Source organism: Triturus cristatus, chromosome 8 (assembly GCF_964204655.1).
Source record: "Triturus cristatus chromosome 8, aTriCri1.1, whole genome shotgun sequence".
Lineage (NCBI taxonomy): Eukaryota > Metazoa > Chordata > Amphibia > Caudata > Salamandridae > Triturus > Triturus cristatus.
This window is the reverse complement of record NC_140591.1, coordinates 883957152-883982629: the sequence shown is the minus strand read 5'-3', so window position 1 is coordinate 883982629 and position 25478 is coordinate 883957152. Positions and strand designations below refer to the sequence as shown.

Below are 25478 nucleotides of genomic sequence, written 5' to 3'. Positions count from 1 at the left end.
ACTTGCCTTTGTCACTGCTTCAAGTGCAGGGTACGGTGTTACCACTAAAATGCGTTTTCCCTGTGCCAGTGCGCGTTCCTTCAGGATCGCCATCTGCACAGCTGTCAAGACTTTTTCAACAATGGAAAATCGCATCTCGACAGAAGTGTATAAATGTGATTTGTAAGCAATAGGTACTGTGTCACCCTCATTAAATGTCAAGTAAGTGAAACCCACCGCTCCTGGTACAATTCTTATCACCAGGTTTGTGTGGTTATCACGTGTTAACAAGTATTTAGATTCAAGAAGATCAGACTGCAAAGTTTGCAGGATAGCTGAATGTTCCGGAAGCCAGCAGGCTTTTGAAAATGTTGGTTGTATCAAGGCATAAAGAGGCTTGATACGCTTTGCATATTCGGGAATGTAAGTATGTCCGAAGTTTAGAAATCCCAGGAATTATTGTAGTTTTTTCAGGGTTGTCAGAGGTCGCAAACATGCGCATTTCTCCAGAAAGTGAGGCGCCAAGCCTCTACCTTCATTATTGAGCTCATAGCCCTAGAACAACACTGTGTACTCTGCAATGTGTGATTTTGCAAAGTTGAATTTGTAACCATAGTCCGCAAACAAAACAATGATGTGGTCGACTCAGCAGAGATGCGGCCATAATTCGTCGTCCGTGAGATAAAGATCATCACCGTACGAGTATGCATCTGGGTCTATGCTGTCCAACAAAGAGACAACACGTGCGGCGAAAACACCGGGGCTGTTTTTATAGCCCATAGCCAAACGCCTAAATTGTTTTTGTTTACCACCGGCTGTAAAGGCGGTCCATTGACTGCATGCCGGGGACAGATTGTGACTAAAAAAGCCATTGGAAATGTCAAGTGTAGTTTAATAGTTTTTTACGAACAAGACTGTCTACCAGGGCAGAACTATGGGTATTCTGCACCGCAAAAGTATGACAATGAGAGTTCAAATGTCGATAATCCAAACCTATGCGGTATGACCCATCGGGTTTGGTAACAGTAAAAATAGGGTTGTTCATCGGTGACACACATATCTTTATCACTCCTTGATACTCTGTGTCAGAATCTCAGAAACGGGACCTTTCGCTTCCCGCTGGAGGGGATATTGGTGTTGTGGCTGAGGCATTGACCGCAATGGTATCTCATGGGGTGGTGAGTCTTTATCCCAGCCATCATGCGTACGGTACAGTGCCGGTGCAAGCATCAAAGCCCACTCCTGTGCAAAACACTTTGCATGTTCCTTGGAGACATTACGTGAAAAACTCGAAAGTATCACTTCCTCCCCTTTAGGAGCAGCAAGAATAAAGGGAGGGGGCCAGTCCGCCTCTGCCAACAATATGTCGTAGGAAGATGTCAGATTTTCCCAAAAATTCCTTTAATAACACGCTGTATGTCACCCTCAATTAGAAGAACAATATCATATAGTCTATCAGGGGGTGCCACTCGAGTGTCAGCTGTTTCAACTGTAATAAAAGTGTCAGTTGCTGTTGCCTCCAGAAATGGACGCAGTGTCTGCCGCACTATGGTAACTTCCGCTGCGCTGTCGAGCAGTGTTACTGCCCAAGTTAAATTCCAGAGTCGGGTCCTCACCGTCTGTGGCATATCTAGCAGTTAATGATGCAATTTTCTTTTTCTGAAACTGTGGGCGCTGACGAAGAAAATCGTCGTGTTTCCCCTTTCCGTCAGTCTCACGAGGTTGGTCACGTCCTTGTGTGGCACCTTGACCTCTGCTGCGATCCTGGCGTTCACCTCCACTGGCTTGTGAGCCTGATGTTTCCTGTAAAGAACAAGGAGAACGCTGATCAGGAACCTGAAATCTGTCAGGAGACCTAATTCTCGCACGGTCGCACAGATCATAAGTGCGCTCAGAAGACTCGGGTGCCGGTGACGTGGCACGCGACCCCTGTTTCTGCTGTTGCTTACCCTGTTTTTTAGGTCTCCAATTCTTTTTATTAAAGACTGGACGCTCGTTTTTCTCAGACTGAGATTTTTGTTGTGTTTGAGGTTGAGCTGGTGTTTTAGCAAAAGGCTTAACACCCAAACTATTGTGGCCCGTGGTCTTATAAGCCTGTGCAATAATTTTCGGTAGTTCGCGTGGCCTATCCGGTTCTGGGACTAGAGCCAAAGCATTATCTACTTGAAAGTTTACTGCATCTCCCTTAACATTAGTAAGGATCAGATCAGCAACTACATCGAACACCCCAACCAATCTCATCCCCAATTCAACAGCCGCTTCTGGGCCGTGCTCATCTTGAACATGCTTAATCACGGAGATGAGGACGGTCATTGAGGGAGTGCCGAAACACTTCGCATAAACTGTCGCGATCAGTTTTCCCCAATTGTTACAATCGGTTAACTCGGGAATTAAGTCTTTTTGCAAACTAACTGTCAATATTCTGTATTTTTCCACAGGAGCGGTGTTAGGAAATACAGCCTCCAGCTGGTCAAATTTTTCAGCAAGCCAATAAGGTAAATCATCCTTATTTTGAGGATGCTTGCCCGATACCGAATTAACCATAACAGGACTAATAGTCACACTGCCAGATCCAGCTGGTTGTGCAGCAACCCCAGGTGGTCCCACCTGGACATAACGTAACAGACAACAGCTCTATGCACCCGTACTAAAGGGTTGTGCATTATGTGGAGCTCATCCACTCAAACTGTTAGATAACGTGGGTGTGGGGTGTACCCAGCCACAACAGGCCAAGTGGCCCCATCGATAGATAAAGGGCCTTAATGGATCGGAGATACTGGATGTGAGAGGGCACCATTAAACCAAATAAGGTGTTGCCATGCCGTAAGCGGAACTTCGAGATTTGTGTAGAGTCGATAAGCGTGCGGAAGTGCCGAAGCAGTGTAAGTATGGAACAAATCATCGTCTCCATTCACAGCCGGAAAAGTGACCAATGAATAAAACACTTCATAGTGTTGTGTCGGATCAGCCTCCACCACAAAGATAAGATTGACACCCACATCTGGCACTCCATACACGGTCAAATGTTGACGGAGTGCTGCGCAACTATACCCTGGAATATTTTCTTCAACCATGAAGAAGAACGTATAACAATCTAATGCGTGGCAGCGCAATAGAGGGTAACTACGAAAAGAAAACACCTTTTAAGAACATCAAGCTTGAAAAACCTATAAAACTATCAATATAGGCGGTAACACCGTCACATCTGTTTCCGGAAACAGAAGCAATGGTATTGTGGACAAGCACAAGTACTACTCAAGCGTCTCGCAGATAAGAGCCAGACCAAACGTTGGTTGCGCCATGTTGCAGGGATTCTGCACATATACAGAACTACGCGCAGGAAACCAGGACCTCGGTGTATAGTGGTGTACCAACAACCCACCTTAGTGCCCGGAACCCCTATCCGACTAGCTATAGTGTCTTGTTTGTTCTCCATACTACAGAGAAGCTACCAATGATTAGACATCCTAGAACATGTAAATCAGTCTCTCTCAGTGATCGCGGGAGCAAGAACACTCTTTCGCCAACTCACCCATACTTGTCCACAACATGAGTAATCAGAGACACAGTATAGTTTAAAATGTTTATTTTAACTAACGTGCTATATAATGCAGTACACGAGCCAATACTAGCAGCAATATGCATAAACCCAATATAGTGAGCATTGTTACAATTCCATAAAATATGAACGGGGATAGTATTATATAAAGCTAGTGGGAAAAAAGGCCTACTGTGCCTTGCCACCCTCCCTGTGCTAGGAACTAGTTTATAATAATTATAGAAGACCTCTGGGCGTTGTCAGGGGAACCCCATACCTCCAAGTTTAGATGCAAAGGTTTACATCTCTGGGCAAGCACAGCTCTTCTTCGTTGGAATGATCTTCTCCAAGTGCCTAACATAAATGCCATGCCATATTAAAAGCACTCGATTTTCAGTAGTGCAGCTGTGGCAGTGTTGTGTCTAACATGTGTGGAACTGACCAGCAGCAGATTAACGGAGCACATTGTTTGTTGACCTTGAACACGCTGTGCAGACAGAGCCTCAGAGTACAGTAAGAGAAGTGAAAGGTAGACGGTTCTCATGTGAGCGAGCACAAGCAGAGGATTTGTGCAAAACAAATGTATTGTAGAAATGTGTGCAAAAAGAGGCAACATGGCAGACAAGCTTATACTAACTTATGCTAATTTATGCTAATTTAGCAATGTACGCAGTGAATCCATAATCTCACTACACAGGTATAGGGTCAGTTCGCCTCCCTATTCTTCCTGATCTCAGGAGTCACCCATTGGTCCGTCCATAATGTGGAAACTGGAGACAGCCTGCCTGTAAAACAAAAATTTTACAGGGTACCTGATAAGGTCAGGTCCAGCATCAAGGAGGAGGTTTCCAAGATGCTGGTTCTAGGGGTGATTGAGCCATCCAGCAGCCCCTGGGTTAGCCCAGTGGTCCTTGTGCGAAAAGCTGCTGCGCCTGGTGCCACCCCAGAACTCCGGTTCTGTGTGGATTACCGTGGGCTCAATGCGGTCACCAAGACTGACACTTTGTATTTGTATTTGTATTTAATGAGTTTTATATAGCGCTGGCTAGACCCGAAGGTATCAGAGCGCTTTACATTCGGTTAAACAATGTTACAGACAATGATAACAATTACAAATGAAGTTAAAATAGTTAACACAATGAAAGAGGAAGGAAAGGTGAGAGAAGTAGGAAGGAGGGGGGAAGGGGGGAAGGTGATGGGGGGGAGGGAAAAGACAGCAGGAGAGACAAAGGGAAGTCTGCCCAAAAACCGACTGGGTAGGTGACGTCCGAGGAGGGAGTCCCCAGCCAGTCACCCCAATAGCTAAACAAGGTAGCTCCATTGGTCATCAGTCAAATAGCTAGGTCTCAACTGACGAGAGAAAATTCACATAAGGAAGTCCAGTGGATACACATGGTGGTAACTATGAGAAGGGATGGGTGAGGGCAGAGGTCAATAGCTGAAAAGAAGAGAAGAGTAGAGCGGTAGGGGGTAGGGTGAAGGGGGAGGAGGGAGATAAGGTCAAGGAGACATGCAGGAGCGTTTGCCCAAGGACCAGCTGGGTAGGTGATGGCTAAGGAGGGAATCCATAGCCCATCTCCTCTTTAGCTTGCGAGGTAGCTCCACCGGGCGTTGGTCAAAATGGCTGGGTCTCAGCTGCCGATGGAGGGTTCACAGAGGCAATGACTGAGGCGACCATCTTGAGGACAGTCGGGGGGATGAGTCATTGATGTATGAATTCTGAGGATCCCAATAATTTTCTATAATCCGGATGAAAGGGGGTGCACACTAAGCAGAGGAACATCTCCAGAGCTGATGAGCTCGTGGATCGGCTGGGAGCTGCTCAGTACCTCAGTATATTTGACTTGACATCTGGGTACTGGCAGATTGCCTTGACCGAGGGGGTCAAAGAGAGGTCAGCGTTCTCAATGCCAGAGGGGCAGTACCAGTTCAGGGTTATGCCCTCTGGGTTGAAGAACGCTCCTGCAAACTTCCAGAGACTGGTTAACCAGGTGCTGAGTGGACTGGAGGAATTCAGCGCTGCCTACCTGGACGACATTGCTGTGTTCAGCTCCAGTTGGGAGGGACATTTGTGACACCTCTGTGAAGTGTTGAAGGCCTTGCAGAGGGCAGGCCTAACTATCAAGGCAAGTAAGTGCCAGATAGGGCAGAGTCCTGTGGCGTACTTAGGACACCAGGTAGGGAGCGGTCAGGTGGTGCCCCTACAGGCAAAAATTTATACCATTCTGGCTTGGGAACCCCCAAGACTCAGAAAGGAGTGAGAGCCTTTTTAGGACTCACTGGGTATTACAGACGGTTTGTGAAGAGGTATTGCACCATTGTTACCCCCTTGACAGAACTGACATCAAAGAAACAGCCCAAGAAGGTGATCTGGACTGATGCCTGCCAGACTGCTTTTGATGCTCTGAAACATACCATGTGCACGGCGCCCATGCTCAAGGCGCCTGATTTCTCTAAAGAATTTGTAGTGCAAACAGATGCTTCAGAGCATGGTGTGGGAGCGGTACTCTCACCATTGAACGACGAGGGCTTGGACCAACCCGTAGCTTTCATTAGCAAGATGCTACTTCCCAGGGAACAGAGGTGGAGTGCAATTGAAAGGGAAGCTTTTGCTGTGGTCTGGGCGCTGAAGAAGCTGAGGCCCTACTTGTTTGGGACTCACTACCTGGTTCAGACCGACCACAGGCCCCTCAGATGGTTGATGCAGAAGAGGGGTGAGAACCCAAAACTGTTGAGGTGGTCCAACTCCCTACAGGGAATGGACTTCACGGTGGAACACTGACCTGGCACAGAACACGCCAATGCTGATGGTCTGTCCAACTTTTTCCGCCTAAGTGATGAGAACTCCCATGAGAGTGGGTAGTTCCCCCACTTTTTGGCTGGAGGGGACACGTGTTAGACCTGGCATTTCTTGGCGTGATTACCCCTGACTTTTTGCCTCTACCTCCTCTATTTTTGATGCTGTGATGGGTTGTGTTTTACTGGCTTAGATGCTTTGGGCACTTTGCCACTGCTGATCAGTGTCAAAGTGCAAGTACTCCCTGTGTAAAGTGTAATGGTAATTGGTTGTCCATGATTGGTATGTTTGCCTTACTAGTAAAGTCCCTAGTAAAGTGCACCATGTGTGCCAAGGCTGGTAATGCAAATGCTACTAGTGGACCTGCAGCACTAATTGGGCCACCCACAAAAGTAGTCCTAAAGAGAGAACTTGGGCCTGCCACTGCAGTGCCTGCGTGCAGCTTGTTAAACAGCCTTGTTGTCCTGACAAGTGCACCCACTTGCCAGGCCTTTCCCTTCCCTTTCTATGCATATTAGACACGCCTATGGTATGCCCAAGGTGCCCCCTGGGCAGGGTGCAGTGTCTGTGAAAGGTAGTACATTAACTGAGGTGTGTACCATGTCCTAACAGTGAAATACTCTCCATTTTGTTTTCAACTGTTGAAAGGCCATCCTGCCCATAGGACAGAATGGGGAGGCTGTGTAATATGTTTCTAGCCTATCTTCCCATAGGCTTAAGATGGAGAGGTGAAGTTTAGTGTGCCTGAACTCACAATTTAATAACACATATTTTGTGAAGGTGGGTTTTGCATTGTGTGTTTAGAAACCACACTTTTAGAAGTGGCTGTTTTTTTGTGTTCTAACAATTCTGTGTGTCCCTGCCTGGGTGTGGATTGATTGTCTGGATTTGAATGTGATAGGATCTGGGGAATGTCTTTACCCAGGGGAGGAGGTGAAACAGCAATAGGCTGACCTGCATCTGGAGTGTAGGGGGGAGGAGTAGCCCCTGGAGGTGAAGAGGCCTGGGCTGCTGCCATAAAACAATGGCTCCATCTCCTGCTGAGTGATTGAGGATCCAGACCCCTACTATCAAAGGAAGATGGTGTCACTGGCAGGGAGACACCCAGATCTGGTTTAGACAGGGGTCATTGCCCCCCTGAACACAAAGACTTCAAAGATATTTAGGGGTATAACTATGAGAGCTGAAACCCCTGAACGTGGGACTGATCAAGACTGTAAAGGATTGAAACTACTTCATGGTCAAGAGGAACCTCTGCCAAGGAAGAAACAGCTGAAGAGACTGAAGGAAAAGACTGACCCTTGCTGTGGCCTGCAGTTTGCTGATTTAACCAAGGAAAGGGTGAGGGACTTTGCTATGTGCTGTGTCCCCCTGCTTGAAAGGACTTTGCTGTGTGCGGTGTCCTGAAGTAACTTGTCCCCAAGGGTCAGAGGAGAGCTGGCTCCCTGTTGTGGAAACTCAGGAACATAAAAGTTTCCAAGTGTGTCTCAGTGACGCTGTGTGCATGTGCTTTTTTGCAGCCTGAGACCTTCGTGAGGATTGCCCTGTGATCGTGTGTGCACCCGGAATCCGAATGAGTCTCAGCGATGCTGTTTGCGTGTGCTTCGTGCAGCCTGAGACCTTCGTGAGGATTGTCCTGTGATTCTGGGCACCCTGAATCCAAGTGAGTCTCAGCGACACTGTGTGTGTGTGCTTCGTGCAGCCTGAGACCTTCGTTAGGATTGTCCTGTGATCGTGTGCATCCGGAGTCCAAGTGAGTCTCAGCGATGCTGTGTGCGTGTGCTTCGTGCAGCCTGAGACCTTCGTGAGGATTGCCCTGTGATCGTGTGCACCAGGAGCTCAAGTGAGTCTCAGTGACGCTGTGTGCGTGTGCCCTGTTGCAGCCTGAGACCTTCGTGGGAAATTACCCCATGACTGTATGTCCCGGAGCAGTCTTATTCTCTGCTTTGATCGACAGCGTGATCAGAAGTGCTGCGATCGTCATTGCCATCAGCCCAGACCGGCATCCCCAGAGGAGCTGTGAGGATTCACCGCTGCCGGCCGGAGCCTGCCTTTGCCACGGGGAGACCTCGAACCATCACCGTCGGGGGGTCTGAGTTCCACTGCCCAAGATCAACAAAGTCGCATTGTAGGCCCAAGCCACGAGGAGAGGAGAGTGAGATCGTACCCCCCAGGTAACGCTCAGCGAGCGTGCCTGTGTCGCCGCCTGGGGCGGGGTGCGGGCTACGAGAGAAACGCCCTCGGCCTTTCCCCCCTTTGCAGCGTGAGCCTCTGCTGAAGTCCATGTTGCGGCCCGTACTTGCCGCGGAGTGGCAGTACCGGGACTGGAGTGTGGAGTGACACTTTGTTTTCCATCAGACCCGTGTTGGGGCATATTTTGGAAGCAGCTGACCGCGAGTCAGTAAGAGTGGCATACAGACCGTCCAGAGCACCGCGATCAGTGCCGGAGTACATTATTTTGGCATTATGAACTGCCTGATTGTTGCATTACGTATTGCATTATTTTTGCATTACAAACAAGCCTGATTGTTGCATTACGCATAGCATTATTTTTGCATTACGAACTGCCTGATTGTTGCATTACGCATTGCATTATTTTTGCATAATGAACTGCCTGATTGTTGCATTACGCATTGCATTATTTTTGCATTACGAAGTGCCTGATTGTTGCATTACGCATTGCATTACTTTGGCATAACAAACTTCCTGATTGTTGTATCACGAACTGCATTAATTTTACATTACGAAGTGCCTGATTCTTGCATTACAAACTGCATAGCATTGCATTAGGACTGCATTGGATAATCGAAAATTTCTCATTAATACTGCAAGAACCTACAAGGGCTTGCTGGCCTAACAACCGGCAAGGTGAAATATTACAAATACGCATATGTTGGATTTTTATTGTGTGGTCTCATCGTATATCCTGTTCTTATAAACATATAATTGTTTTTTTATGAAACTCGTGTGGAGTCCATTTGTGGTGTTATCACTGAGTTATTGAGAGCGTGGTTGCAAATACTTTACACATTTGCCTTGGAGATAAGCCTGGCTGCTTGTGCCAAGCTACCGAGGGGGTGAGCCGGGGCTAGTCAGGTGTCCTTCCTTTCCCTGACTTAGAAGCGAGGGTCCCTATTTGGGCTAAGGTACCTAACTCAGCCAACTAGAGAGCCCCAGTTCTAACAACCACATCCATCTAATCTACACCACACAATTCCACATTGTGCCACAAAATTCAACAGCACACCATATAATTAAACTTCTCTACATACCACTCCACAATACAAAATATAATTCCACAAAATTACACTCCATGACACACAACCCCACTCCACATAATACCAGTACACTCATTCCCACAAAATTACTGTCCACAAAATTCCACTGCACACCATGCCACATAATTCCACTACACAAATCAACACTACACAATTCCACAGCTAACAAGTCCGATCTAACCCAAATAATTCTACTCCACACCACATTCATCGACTCCAAACCCAAAGGCAAGAGTAAAAGACATTGCCATTTACAACGCCAATAGTTCTAACTCTCACAAATGCGAGAACTATTGCACTGCAAATGCTTGTTATTTATTATTCATTAAAGCTGCCCGTTATTTTATTTGAAGCTACCTGGATATTTTGTTTTTAGCCACACCTTTAACCCTACCCCTATGTTCAGGCCCTCCAGACCCCCCAAACATGACTGAAGTCAGCAACAGCAGCAAACTAATATAAACAGCAGTCTGGTTTTGCTCAAATAAAAACATCTGTTTTCATAATGTTAAAAATAGGACCACTTCTTCCCCTGGAATTAAAGAAAGCATCCTACTTGGACCTTACAGTTCATCATGGATTGTAAATGGTATGTTTTAATTATGATGAATGATGTTCAGCAACCTCCAGTTCCATGCAGCAGTGAAAGCCAAGTGATCAGCATCCCATGTAATGTAGTGTGGTTCTTCTTGGATGCCGTGCAGTAAAGTTGCAGCCCATGCATTACAGCCTTTATACCCAGGGCCACTGGAATTATGTGATTGTGCGGCTGCTGCAATTTTAGTATAACTATTGATTTGCCACATAATCCATCATCTGCCACATAATCTGCTGAGTTTAACAAAAAAATATTCCTCAAACTGTTCAAAAGTGACTAAAAAGCAGCAAAATGTGTTGCTGCGCAGTAGAAGGCCCTTTGCAAAGCTGGACTGGTCACCTTTTTGTTGCTTACTGCTATATTTGGGTGTTAAATTGGAACTAATGAGGTACAACAACAGATTGACCACTTCTCTGGAGAAGATCAGGAACACCAATCACATTAGTTCAAAAGGTGTTATCATCCAAATCTGTTTTGTCAAATTATGTTTTGTTTGTAAAAAAAAAATGTACCATTGTGCATTTCTTGGTAATTCTTTTTGGAGTCTTTTTGTTTGAACTGGGCGGTAGGCCTCTGACACTGAACCATAGTCACCTACAAACCTTTGGTTTGCTAAACGCTGTTTAATATTATTTGCGCACTGTAAAAATGATTTGCTGTGGAAATTATAGGTGCTTATGGTTGTCGATTGCTGTTGATAATGAGGAGTATCAGGTTCTAGAAAATTTTGTCAGGATAAGGGCCTTACTGCTAAAAAATGTGGACAAGGGGGTCTAGGCATCAAAAAGTTTGAAGACCTAGAAAGACTGCACAAAACCCAGCGGTCACCCTAACCCAGACGTATATTCAGAAACAGGCAGAGGAACAGAATGGTTAAATACGAAAATGCAAACTTTTTAAAAGTGGCATTTTGAGACCTGCAATTTAAAAAACAACTTTACTAAAAGATGTGATTTTAAATGGTGGGTCCAGAGACACCAAACTCCAATTTGCGATCTGCTCCCAATGGTAAATTACACTTGAAAAAATGTTTTTAAGCAATCCCCATGTTAATTTATGGGAGAGCTAGGCCTTGTGGTAGTGAAAAACGAATTTAGCAGTTTTTCACTACCAGAAAATGTAAAACTCACCAGTACATGTCCTACTTTTTAAATATGCTGCACCCTGCCCATGGGGCTGCCTAGGGCCTACGTTAGGGGTGACTTACGTACAATAAAATGGAAGGATAGGACCTGGCAAGTAGGTTAACTTGCCAGGTCGAAATGGCAGTGTAACACTGTACATACAGGCTTTGCAATGGAAGGCACGAGACATGTTTGAAGGGCTATTGAGTGGGTGGCACAATCAGTGCTGCAGGCCCACTAGTAGTATTCAATTTACAGGCCCTATGCACATATAGTGCCCTTTTTCTAGGGACTCATAAGCAAATTAAACATGGCAATTGTGGATAAGCCAATGTTACCATGTGTAAAGTACAGTGCATTTGCAGTTTAGCACTGGTTAGCAGTGGTAAAGTACCCAGAATACTAAAGTCTACAAAAACTAGGTCACAAAATGGGGAGGAGGAAGCAAAAAGGTTGGGGATGACCCTGCAGAAAGGGTCAGGTCCAACAACAGGTATTTACATTTTGTTCGGTGTTTGCAAAAAAATGACATCCTACAGCCTTTTCTTTCACACTCCAGCAAGATTGTCACATAATTCACGTCATTCATATCCTCTCACTTTGCAGAGAAAGAAAAGTAAACACCAATCCACATTAAAAAAAAATAAGCTGCAATTTATCAGAAGACAATGCCTGACATTTGACCTCTATCTTTGAACAAAAATTGCATGTGTCAGTTGGGCATATGCCAATTTTATCATGTTTAAAAGGGAGAGCACAATCACTTTATCACTGGGTAGCATGAGTAAAGGGTATAGAGTCCTATTTCCAACAAACTGGGTTAGACTACAGTAGGCAAAACATCTGTTGGAATACCATGAAAAAGATTCTCATTATCAACACTGGGTCTTTTTTCTGTCCCAGTCTTGCCCTGCTATACAGTGCGTTTCCTGCAAGTCTTCAGAACCCTCCTGAATCGCCAATATATCCTGGGCTGGCCTTAAACATGGGCGAGCTGGGCTCAGGCCCAGGGCGCCAATAATCTGAGGGGTGCACGGAGCTGCATGCTTAAGGTCATGCAAACAGCTGCACCCCTGTTGTCTAGCTCCAGCCTTGTCCATGTCCTTGGTGCTCGTTTCTGTCTGATTTGCCAGTAAGTGGTGTTAATCTGCGGGTAATGTTTTTAACACCCCATTTCACTTTTCCTTGAACTCCCTTCCCCGTTTCATCCCTGCTGACACAAACCATCATCAGTGAGAGCCAGCTACGCTATGGGTGATTTGGGTGAGCTGGGGGAGGTACTGAGACGTTTGTGTTCAGGGGCAAGAACTGTTCGGCCAGGGACTTTTGGCGATAGCTTGCTGACAGGGCCTCACATACTTAGCCATGATATCCACCTTCCATCGGATATCATGGCTAAGTCAGTTTCAAAGCAGGCGTAAGGAAAGTAGCGATAACAGAGGTTATCGCTACTTTTCTTGTCGCTATGCTGCTTTGGGTGAGGCTTGATAATAGGAGAAATGTCGCTTAGCGACATTTCTCCCGTTATCCTGGGGAGGAACGCCCACTTTGCATCTCATTAGAGATACAAATATGGGCGTTAAGGGAAATGGCGATCAGGCAAGGTTTCACGCGATAGCGTGACCTTCCTGATAAGGCGATAAAATTATCGCCGCTTTTCGTGCGAAAACGGATGCAAAAGCGGCGATAATTTTGTATTGCCTGCTTGTTGATATGCCCCTAAGTATGTGAGGCCCTATCAGCAAGCTATCGCCAAAAGTTGTGTGATTATCGCTGGATTTTCGATAATCTCACTTTTGGCTGTTAGCGCTCTGAATTTTATCGCTTTGGAGATAAGCGTTGCTAATAGCACGCTATCTCCGCGATAAAATTCAGAGTTGGCCTGCGATAATTAAGAGCGCTGAGCGATAATTATCGCCGGCCCTTAATTCGCTAGCATCAGCAGGGTTGCGCCAAATTTCTCTCGCCCAGGGCGCTTTCTTAACAAAGGCCGGCTCTGAATATCACGTTCTACAAGAACAAAGGGTACGCAACAATTGAATAATGAACGTGTGCTCAGTGCGTGCGTTCATCTGCTTACCTGATACAGCGCAAACTTTGGGATAATTTTCTTGAAAGTGAGGAGGACCCGGACATGATTAAACATGATCCCAACAGGCCACAGAGCGATGATTGTTATGGCGCCGGTAAAGCAATTTATCCAAATTGCAGCTCCATTGGCCGATAACTGCAAAAGAGACACTTCAATTAGCATTTTCACTCTGTTGCTTCTCTTGTACAGAGGAGAGGGCATGGAAAGGGGAGAAAGTCGTTTCTGGTTGAAATACTTCAATTATTAGCTGATTTGAGGCAGTGTCGAAACGCTGCTTCACATTTCTTCTATGTGCAATTGCCTGCTTGCCCGCAACATGTTATTTTAATCAAGAAAAAGCAACTCTTTTAACTTTGCCCTACACGCATGACACGGCAACACCGTATTTTTGTGCAAACGGCAAGAAGGTTACCTACCGTTCAAAGAATTGAAACAGGAACAAAGAGGCTGGGGAAATACATTTGTGAATACGTTTTTTTCTGCTTGAAAAATGTAAATATAAATAATGCATTCTGCGATCACACAAAGGAAAAATCAAAGTAGGCCTTTACTTTAGGAAAGCATAGTTTAGATGCTAGAACACATTTAAGCAGTTTCTTTATACATCTATTGAACATGTTATCTGCGAAAAAAGCGGAAAGATCCATGCAGTCAAAGAAAGCACACGTGTAATGAAATAGCCTACTATTTGATTTTTTTTCTAGTTTCCTACTTCATTCAAACCAGGGCTTTAAGTGGGATGAAAAAACTGGGGGGGGGGGGGGTTGGCGTGGCCAGTGTAATTAAAGGCGTGGCTTAAAAACACAAGCTAAAAATCTGTGCTTAGCATAGTGTGCCGCACAACTTGTATTTTGTTGTTTCTGTCATTGCCTCCAGATATATGATACAACAAGTAACATCATACCTACAACAAGTCAGGACTATTGGGTTTGTCAATGGTTGCTAGTTGCAAAAGATAAATAAACAGCAACTCTGGCTTGTTGTATTTAATATTGAAAAAGCTTCCACTTAAAGCCCTGGTGACACCACGACAATGTTGCTACTCCTGAGTTTCAAAAAGAGAAGGGAAATCCAGAGAGAAATTGACTCTCTTGAAAGGATTTCCCTTCCCCTACAACGCTCACTTGGCATGACGCCATGCCGTAACTTCTCCACCAGTGAGCAGTGTGAGCAGTGTGAGCAGCGCACATCGATGTGCCTGCTATAACTGCAGTCCGGGGAAAAAACCGAACCGCATGTGCCAGGGCACAAAACAGAGCCCGATAGAGACCCGTTTCGAGGCCCCCTTTAAAAAACTGCCGGTGCTCAGACCCGGTGAGACCCGGCCCACTTAAAGCACTGATTCCCACCTCATTTACTCCCACCCTAGTAGCAAAGAAGAGCACTTACATTAGAAAGGTCGTAGGTTCCATTGGTCCACAGCACGATAGATATGAACATGAGGACTGGACGAAGAAAGGCAAACTGAAAAGTCCCCAACTTCAAGACAAGCAGGTTCCGCCTGTGAAAGGGAAAATGACATTTCTTTGGTCAGTAATCCAAGTGGTAGCTATTCAAGTTGGAATATTTACATTTCTGATGGCTTTTTTTGTGTAATCGTACACTAGTTAGATCAACGCATAGGAGGTTACACCGTGGCAGCAAAATATCCCTAGGCAATGCTTAATTTGTAAAAAATAAATAATAAGTCCAGGAGCCCAAGGCCAAAGTTTTTCAGAGGAGTCCATCACCGGCACTACTCAATGTCATGGTTGCCAAATAACATGGCTGGCTAGTCTTCATTTCACCTCATGCCTCCTTCTTGACCTACCCTACACTTTCTTTCTCTACATCTCAGCCATGTGTATTCTTTTTCATCCACGCTTTCTCCCTTTAAAGTCGTTTTCCGTCTTCCCTGTTCTCTTCCTTTCTCTCTCTTACTCTGAGACAAAGTTTCATAATAAAAAAAAAGCAGTGCTTAATTTTTATAAGAATGGCTGCTGGTGCAAGAAACTTTACTCTGAAACCAGCAGCCATTGCGATTAAATGTTGGTGAGACGAATATCAAGGCTGCTAGTTTTAAATCCACCTTTTTAACCCACTACCAGATACTTCCTCTTTGTCTCGCTCTTGCAGGTTCCTGCTTTCTTCCCCTGTGTGACAGGTTTGCCGTCTTTCTCTTTCACCGTCATTCCAATCTGTATGTTTTACCCTCTCTCGCCATCGGTAAATAAAATATCTGGTAGGAAAAAAGTTGCCGGTCCCCAAAAATGAGTGCTGGAGGCTCCCACCGGCAACCTTCAGCTCACATTAAGCACTAAAAATATGTCCTGGACCCAAAAGTGTTGTATCTAGCACCTGCAGTCATTGATACAAATTTAGCACCAGCTGTAGGGGACTAGACGCTAGAGTCACATACACAGAAACGTAAACAAGCACACATATACAGACAGATACAAATACATAGTAAAAGCTAATAATAAAGCATATGTTTTCTATTTTACAGAAATGTTTGTGGTGGTTACTTATTTAGGACTCAATCCTTCCCAAATGAGCAACACTGTCGGGACACTGTAAATCAAGTAGAGCTTAGCGTATCTTTGAAAACACAGTGGTGCTTCTAAACTAAACCAGCATTTCAAGATCATTATGAGACCCTTATGAGCTATTCCCCTACAACAGAAAACACACATATGCACCCGTCGGAAGCATTGCGTGCTTACAATAAACAATGGACAAACATCACATATTTGTCCTCCCTACCACCTCAACAACCTCTACAGCCTCGCAACAAACCCAATCAGCACAACTCACCAGCATCCTCAACACATCCATCTCCACAGCCACCTTCCCGGACCGATGGAAACAGGTAGACGTCAGAACCCCTCCTAAAGAAAGCCTCAGTCGACCCCAGCGATCTCAAAAATTAGCGTCCGGTCTCCCTGCTCCCCTGACCGGCCAAAGTCTTCGAGAAACCCGTCAACCAGCAGCTCACAGAATTCCTGGAACAAAGCTGCCTACTGGACACCTCACAATCAAGATTCCGTGCCAACCATAGCACTGAGACCGCGCTGATTACCACCACAGATGACATAAGTACACTCCTCGACTGCGGAGAAACTGTGTCCCTGATCCATCCTCGATCTCTCCGTGGCATTCAACACTCTCCCACAACACCCTCATCAACAGACTTTACAACATAGGCATACAACAAGATGCCCTCAAGTGAATCGCCTCCTTCCTTGCAGGATGCACACAAAGCATTCAACTGCCTCCCTTCACCTATGAACCCAAATACATCATATGCAGCATTCCACAAGGATCATCCCTCAGTCCCACCCTGTTCAACATCTACATGACCCTCCCCCACTGAGATGTCATGATAGCCCACATATTCAACATACTCTCCAAAGCAGATGACACTTAACTGATTCTCCCGCTCACTGATGACCCCTCCAACACCAAACCCGCCTTCTGCAACGCCATGACCAACGTAGCCAAATGGATGAGAGACAACTGTCTCCAATTCAACTCTGACAAGACTGAAGCACTGATCTTCGGGACAACATCTCCTCATGGGACCACAGCTGGTGGTCTGTAGAACTGAGACCAACACCCTCACTGACCGACCATGCACACAACCTCAGCATCACCCTCAACAGCTAACTGACTATGAAACGACAAGTCAGCGCAATCACCTCCTCCTGCTTCCACACAATTTGCATGCTCCATAGGATCTTCAGATGGATCCCAACCAACACCAGAAAGACCGTCACTCAGGCCCTTGTCACCAGCCGCCTCGACTATGGCAACACCCTCTACACTGGCATCTCCACCCAGCTCCTCACAAGACTCCAGACCATACAGTGTGCCGCAGCCAGACTCATCCTGGACCTCAACAAACGAACCCACATTGCCCCCCACCTGAGAGATCTCTATTGGCTCCCCATCCAGAAGAGATGCCAGTTCAGGATCCTCATGCACGCCTACAAAGCCTACACGACCTTGGACCTGCCCACTTCACCTATTAACTGAACTTCCACCAACCCTTCGGACACCTGCACTCCTCTTCACTCGCCCTTGCACACACACCCCACATCCATCGCAGCCGCAGCAGTGTCAGCTCCTTCTACATTGCTGTCAAGACCTGGAATGACCTGCCCCTTCAGCTCCGCACAGCATCCCCGCTGGCAGATTTCAAAAAAAGACTCAAGACTTGGCTCTTCAATGGAGACACAGCACCCAGATACCCCTATGGTTGACAGTGTTGCGCTTTACAAATGTTGTTCAATTTGATTTCATTTGATATTTTTGGTGCCAGTATCGAAATCATGTCTATTGCAAATATGCCACAGCAAAATGCACATTACATTATAGGTCATGAGCCAGGTGAAATAATGCAAAAAGAACTATTGATGGACAGAATGCAGAACAATGTCATACATTCATCCCAGTACAGAGATCTGGGCCTAAATCCATCGTTTTTTTGCTCACCATGCCATTCCAGTTTGGACCCAGCCATATGCAAATCAGTCTTGACCCTGTGCCCAATGGGAACAGTCCAGCCCGAACTGCCAGGCCAGGTCCTCCCTGGACTGGAAACAAGCATCCTAGGACCGGTTTCGGGGTTTCACCCCTCTTCAGCCCGGATAGCTTGATTCCAGTGGCATGGAGAGCACGGGACTCACGTCTGAGCATACTCGTCCCAATTGGGGGTGGGGCCGATTTTTCGGCAGGGGGGCGGTTTTGTTGCGGGGGCCGGATGTTTTGGTCCAACGAAGGCATTAGTCAGAAAATAAATCAGAGAACTCACTACTCTGCGTGACTGACTGCGTCTCTCCTCGCTCCGTGTGGGGGCAAAAAAAAGCACTGCACAACTATATCATCACTCTCTGGATTCTCTACACTGCTGCAATCATTCATTATCTGTATAAATAATGCATTGGATTTGGAGCACATTTAATAGGGGGTGGGTCGGGTCGAGTTCGCGCACAGGGCGAAGATGTCTCGCCGGCGCAGCCGCGTCTGGTCTCAGTTCACCCACCATAGGGTGGGGCGGCCGTGGTGGTGACATGCGCATTGGGGTTCGTGCAATAAAAAGTGCGCGTGACCCGCCGCCGCTGTGAGGCCAGGTTGAGAGGACTAGGAGCATTCCAGAACAACTAAGCCACTAAGACAGAGACTGAGGGAGGCACCCCATAATTTAATTATTTTTAGCCCCTGCCTGCCTCTCCCTCACTGCCGACTGTCTGTCGCCCACCGCCCGCAGGTGAGTCACTGTGATGTGTCGTTTTGCATTTTGCAAATTATCATCAGATTAATCATGATTTGACACTGTGAGTCGGGCTGGGATTAAACAAAGGGTATACCCCCACCCTGGCCCCAGGGCCTTGGCCTAAGTAATGGCCTACGGCTACGCCCACCTATACCTTTTTGTTTAATCCCCGGCCCGGTTCTGCGCAGGTAGCACAGCGCACTAGCGTCCTGGGCGGCCCATGAGTGTGGATTTATTTAATTGTGAGCACTGAGCAGGCCTCCTGGCTGTTGGTGAGCAGGGGCTAGGGCAGATGACCCAGCGGTGCCGACTGCTGCATGTCTGGAGCGAGGTGGTGGTGGCTGGCTCAGGCTGCCTGGCCTGCCTGTGCCTGCGAGAGAGAGTCCGGCTATGCTAGTATTGGTGTATTCGTTATATTCAAATAGCAAAAGAACAAACTACGAGGTTATATCCTCACTATCAATGTACAATTTTGTTTCTATCACCAAGCGGTTGTTTTTGCCTATTAATAATATATTATTAACAGTTCAATGCCAGAATTCACTCTATTACAGTACCTCGACTAATAAATACAGGTTCGCAAATCTGCTCAGCCCTGTATATTTCATCAGGTATCATTTGCCGAAAGGAATGATACGTAATTGTGTGGCTTAGTGCCTATGCTTGTGTAAATGATAGTATTTGAAGAAGGAGCTCCGAATAAAGGTTTCCGGATGAAACTCATTTTTGTAAAAATACCCTCGGATATTTAGCTTCATCTAGGATGTAGAGTCTCCGCAAAGCCGTCCAAAGTGGGTCCATTAAAAACAAAATCCCCGCACATCTTGAGAAATACACTTTTTCATTACAAGGATGGTCTGTAATAGAGCATTGGGACTTGTATGTATCTAGTAACCACGGCGCTCGGCGGACTGGCACAACAACGACGATTGAAACACCAGATGAGAGCGGTCAACTTGAAACCTGCAGCCCGGTCACTTAAATTAATTCTTATGATTAACGAGAGCAACATTTATTCTGTCTTTTCAGCAACTAGTTATTCTTACTAGGTCTCGCGCCTACGTTGCACTGCGTAGCAGTGCTCGCGCAGGCGCAAGGCATTTTGTCGGTGAAAAACGGGGAATCTGAGCTGACATAGGAATCGCACATGCTCGTGCGTGTGCGTTTCCTTTGGAGCTACCCCATTGGCCCTAGCGTGCATCTTTTAATGAAAGACTGCTCGCTATTGGCCAGAGGCGGCGCATTGCTCCGCCCACGGCCTTTTGGTGTCTATTACGCGCTTGGTGCGCATAATAGACACCAATAGGCTGTGGCTCGCAGTGGCGCGCGCGTACGCACCACTCGCTGGCTTGTTTTTTTGTGGTTAAAACAGAGAGCTAGCAACTGCCCTGCAATTGAAAAACACACTCTGCACACGCTGTACCATCAGGCCCTCACCACAAATTCCCTTCCACATTCCAGGCTCTACACTCCACCATCCACAGCAAGCCCTCACCGCACGCTGTTCGGTTACGACTTATCTTTAAAGTCTGTTTCTTATTGTTAATCCTTTTTTACATACCCGCCATTTTATCGTAACCAACCTTTAAGCGTGTCCACAATTTAAAACGTTAGGAAAAGCTTAAAGCAACCTAAAATAATTGTACCGTGAAACCTATAAAAAAACACGACATCTTAAAGCTTGCTTAAAAATAAATTCTTAAATTCTGCATAGGTGCAATTTCAAAGCATTTATCTTTCAGCCTCAGGGAAACTGATAGAAAGACGCACGTTTTCCATTGGAGGCGTCTCTCTGTTGATGACAGTACTTCCGTTCAATGACTTTTCAAGGACGTAGCCATGACAGACGTTGGAACATCTCGTACAGCACGGGAAATGTTGACATAGCATAAAACTTAATAACCAAGCCTTGATTTACAGTTTGCACAAATAATCTCTTACTCCTTGCTTGGATCAATAAATGTGGGACCACGCTGAGGTGGCGAGTGCGGTTATCAGTAAGTAGTAAGTACACTCTATTCCTCTATGTTTTTTTTTTAACCTTCCTCTGGCAGGGCTGTAGCTTTTGTGGAAATGTAAAATAATAACTGTTTAATGTAAAGCTATTTTAAAAGGCTTCTGAAGAAGTAAAATAAATATTTGGTTGTATGCTCATATACAGTTTGGCCACTAAAACCTCTCAAGCAGCCTGTTTGCCTCTCTGGTCAGTACCCCAGGGAAGACCGGGAGTTGCACAATGTCGCTTCTGTCACTGGAATCTATTTGTTTCATTTCTCAGTAGAGGCACCTGTTGGCTTCTTACCTGGAAGTCAGTATGCATACAGTGTAACTATGAGGTGCAGTCAAAGAAGGGAATTTTCTTTCTAATATTCATCTCCAACTCTTTGTCGAATGCTGCTCGCCCATCCTTCTGCCTGCTGCTCATTGTAGTGAAGGCCACCAAACAGCACGACCGTCGTTGGTGTGAGACTTATATATTGTGACGGATGTCTTCATTTGCTGGTCGTAAAACTATCTCCTGCTGTAGGCCCACAAATGAACAGACCGGTGTTACATCCGGGTGGGCTCCATTATGCCTGCTTTGACGGCCTCGGGAAGTGTGTGACATTCGGTTTGCATGGATATGGATAAGCCTAGTCTTTAAAGGCTTTGCCACATCGCACTGTGCACTTTCGCACCAGCACTGTGCCCGTGCGTGCACATTCATGGTGGACCATACAAGGTGAAAAGATTTGTGTGCTGCTGCACATCAAAAAGAGAGAGGCACTCTGATTCGCAGTGCAAAACAGAGTAGTGGCGATCAGTGTCTCTGCCATGCTTTGAATCAACTCTTCCCCTTGTTCATATTCTCAGCCCCTTCCCAGAAATGAACTCGCCCGTTGGCAAATGATGCTGTTACTAAAGTTGGACACGTTCTATACACTTGCCAAATTCCTAGTTCGTTTAGCTATTCCAGTTCTTATTCTGAGGTGTTCTAAATTGTTCTCTAGTATCAAAGTCAAAAGTCTTTACCTATTCCAGTTCTTATTCTGAGGTGTTCTAAATTTTTCTCTAGTATCAAAGTCAAAAGTCTCAACTCAAAAGCCTCAACTCACGTTAGCAGGTGAAAAAGCAAAGCTACAAAGTCGCTTGGTCTTGTCCTGAAATGTTTGTTGTTTAAAACTGTTATAACCGATGATTCAATGCACTTTCCTCTTTTTAGGTCTCGCGCCTGCGTTGCACTACGCAGCAGTGCTCGCGCAGGCGCGAGGCATTTTGTAGGTGAAAAACGGGGAATGTGAGCTGACAAAGGAATCGCACACGCTCGTGCGTGTGCGTTTCCTTTTCAGCTACCCCATTGGCCCTAGTGTGCGTCTTTTAATGAAAGACTGCACGCTATTGGCCAGAGGCGGGCGCATTGCTCCGCCCACGGCCTATTGGCGTCTATTACGCGCTTGATGCGCGTAATAGACACCAATAGGCCATGGCTCGCAGTGGCGCACACGTGCGCACCACTCGCGGGCTTGTTTTTTGGTGGTTTAGATGTAATTTAATGGCTAACTCTTCCGAAAAGAAAAGGAGCCTGCCTGTTTCCTTCTCAGGTGCTGATTTTAACTAATATTTCTAAGAACAAACCTCTAAAACAACTACCCGAGAAAAACCTTAACATTTGTAGCATGACTAAAAATATATCCAAAGTCTTGCTTAATTAAAACAAACAAAAAAAAAGAACAGCATTCGCAGAGCCAGTGCCTTGGCAAGCCTGTGATGTTATGTTTTCCTGCACACATAGGCTTTACAATGACGTGCAAAGTTTTTTTGCTATCTAAAGTTGGCGTGCACACGTTGTGCGTGTGCGTGCTGTGCCTGTGTGCTGCACTGGATGGCTGGGATCCATCGGCTATGAATATGATTTAGCAACAGGCAGTCCAGAGTAGAAGGACAGACAACCCTCCATGTGGGCTCTGAAGGGAGTTGAACATTCATAAGGGGCTTCTCAGACAGCCTGCTGCATGTGAACAGCAGGTTGTGCAGTGACAGAGTATCACAGGTCTGTAGAAATTGACACAGTAGCTCAATCTGCCCCAATCTCCACCAGTGGCACCGATTTACCGTCCCTTATAGCCCCTTCCTGCCATGTTCTCAAATCCATCCACCTCGTGCCTGCGAAGCACGCGCACTCCTTCCCTCAATAGGTTACATGTTTTGAAACGTGCTCTAAAACCGCAGAAGTAGCCTGCAATTAACTGCCAATCACAGTCATTTTACGCAAAGTCCAAGCAATTAAAGAGGTGTGGCCAATTTCACACGAAATGCCTCACCACGAGGCTCGCCCCGCCCTGCCCTCTTAATGGGAGGAACTTTTCCTGAAAGCGATGCCAACAGTAAAGAACTGGCAGCCAATTCAACTCGCCTTGAAATATTGCCACAGTCCACAAGAAATAAGGGAACAATATTCTACTGTATTAATCTATGTGTGAACCATCCCAGCAGTTGGAGCTTTTCAGATCGGATACTCTCTTTCTTAGCACGGAACACAATGTAGGTGCCAAATGTCTTTTATCTGCCTGTATAGCTAAAGTCATAATTACTGTTGATGTAGCTGTTTTTTTTTAAACTTGCAGAATGTTTTTTTTTTTTTTTAATTTTGGACATTTTAATACAGCTTAATAAGAAAAAAAAGTAAACACCATTTTATGGCAGCATAGAGCTTCAAAGATGAGGACATGCTGTGTTGTAATCAAAAATAAACCTACACAGCTTGTACATCATCATTTTGTGCCCCTAATAAACTCAAGATCTATTAAAAACATATTACTAAAAGTAATTTGCAATCGCACACCCGCGAATGTGCATGTGTGTCTTTTACTGTCATAAGTGCACGCCTGTGACTGGTCCTGAATCACCGTGTGATCTGTCTCTCTAATACCAGGCAACGCTGCGAGGACACATACTAGGCCACTTTGTGTCCCCGAGGCCTGACGCACACACTCTCTATATTTTTTTTGTCCCGACCCTTTGTAGAATTCATACGGAGGGGAGTCAGCTGAAGCTTGTCAGTTGCATCGATTCAGGAGAGATGCCCACTGTGCACAGAACACGTGCTTGTTTCAAAGGGCGTGCCCACATCCACTGGCACAGCATGCACATTTTCAATGTAGGCTAGTAGTGGTCAGTATTGGCATTGCTCAAGTGCCCTGCCACCAGGGAAACCTCCGAGGCTTGGAAACACATGGCACCTGCAGATTAGAAATCTACATAAAGCCGTTGTTATTGCTATTAATCACTTTAACCTAGAGTGACAACTCTCTTCATAAAATGCTCATCTCACCCCGTTAGCAGCGACCACATTTTAACTATGCTTGTTGAGCTATTGGCATTAATAAATATGCGAGACCTATTGCATTGCAAATGCTTGTTTTTAAAGGCAGAGTAGCAGACCTATTTATTTAAATGTGGGTGTCCATCGGTCTTTAAAGTCTCTGAGCACTGATCAACGTGAGGCCATAAGTTGTTAACAACCAATTGCCTCCTTTCTTTATTTCTCCTCGGATGCCTTACTCATGAGAAAGCTTCCCCTTGCAGACAGACTGACTCTAGTGGTTCTGTTATGGTCTCCACCTGGTAGGTGTCATGGATCCTTGGAGATACACCATCCCTCCCTCCATGCCCCCAGGCCTAGTACCACTGGTACCTACCCCCCCTTTTGCAGGCAACCCTTTGGTTCCTCCTACCACCGGCGGAGCAGACTGCTGCCGGAGCAAGGTGGTGGTGGCTGGCTGCCTGGCCTGCCTGTGCCTGCGAGAGTCCGGCTATGCTAGTAGTCCTTCTCCCCCCCCTTTTGCAGGCAACCCTTTGGTTCCTCCTGCCACGGACCACCGCCCTCCGCCCCAGCAGTGCAGCACTAACCTCAAACATGACACATGAGCTCAGGTCAGAGTCTGTAAAAATGGGTTTTCTAAAACTTTTCTTTTCGTCAGGGTTGTGTGTGTGTCACTGTCCGACTCCGAGCAGGGCCAGCTGAAATGTTCCGAGCCAGCCCAGCAGGCAGGATACGTGTGCCTGTGCTCCTTTTGGTGGCGCTGTTGTGCTGCTTGACTCTTGGGGGCTATAACTGGGGTGAAGGTTGGGGTCAGCAAGTCTGCTTAAAATATATTTTTCAGCACAAGCCACAACTTGTGGCTTGTGCTGAAAAATATATTTGAAGCAGACAAGAGGGCTTTCTAGTGTTTTTCTTTTTTTTTACACAAGTGAGTCCTGGTATTTTGTTTTCCACTGGCCGCTTAGGCTAACGTTGGGGGGGGGGGATCTTTAGCTTTGTCCAGAATATAACATGAAAGTCTGTTTTTGGGATGGATTCCGAGCCATGTTGGATTACCGAGTTTAGAAACAGATACTGCCAACTCATGGCAGTCAGCCTGGTCGGCGCGTTCAATCCTTATATCAGGGTGGTTGTTGTAGTCGCATTGGATTTGTTACCTGAATTAGGTTAGATGTTTCCGTGTCAAATTATTGTGTGGTGCACATGGATTTTTCTTGTATCTAGATGTCATTGTGCAGTCAGTATTCACACTTAATAACCGATGTAGTGTGAGACAGCACCCTTAACCGGCTGCTAACACGGTGCCTGATTTTGTATTCGCTGTAGGAAGTGTGCTTCGTATTCAAGGCACACAGTGACAAGATGCGCACAATATTTAACTGCCTTTACTTATTTCGGTAATTTCAGCATCGAAAATATCGGCGAGCGACCTCAACATAGAAGAGGGCGTCACAGAGGGCATTGCATTGAAACACAGACATAGGCAAGTCCAAGTTGGCAGCTGCTTTTGTTTTAA

At 46.0% G+C, this 25478-nt stretch overlaps 1 protein-coding gene across 1 annotated transcript in view; it reads right to left on the bottom strand.

Annotated features, from left to right (window-relative positions):
• Positions 1-25478, bottom strand: part of LOC146805218 (organic solute transporter subunit alpha-like) — a 628012-nt gene that overhangs the window by 230324 nt on the left and 372210 nt on the right. Inside the window, exons 5-6 of the mRNA XM_085622418.1 lie at positions 14796-14907; positions 13395-13541 (exon numbers count right to left, since the gene is read on the bottom strand). Coding sequence (XP_085478544.1) covers positions 13395-13541; positions 14796-14907 — 259 coding nt within the window. The remainder of the gene's footprint in view (positions 1-13394; positions 13542-14795; positions 14908-25478) is intronic.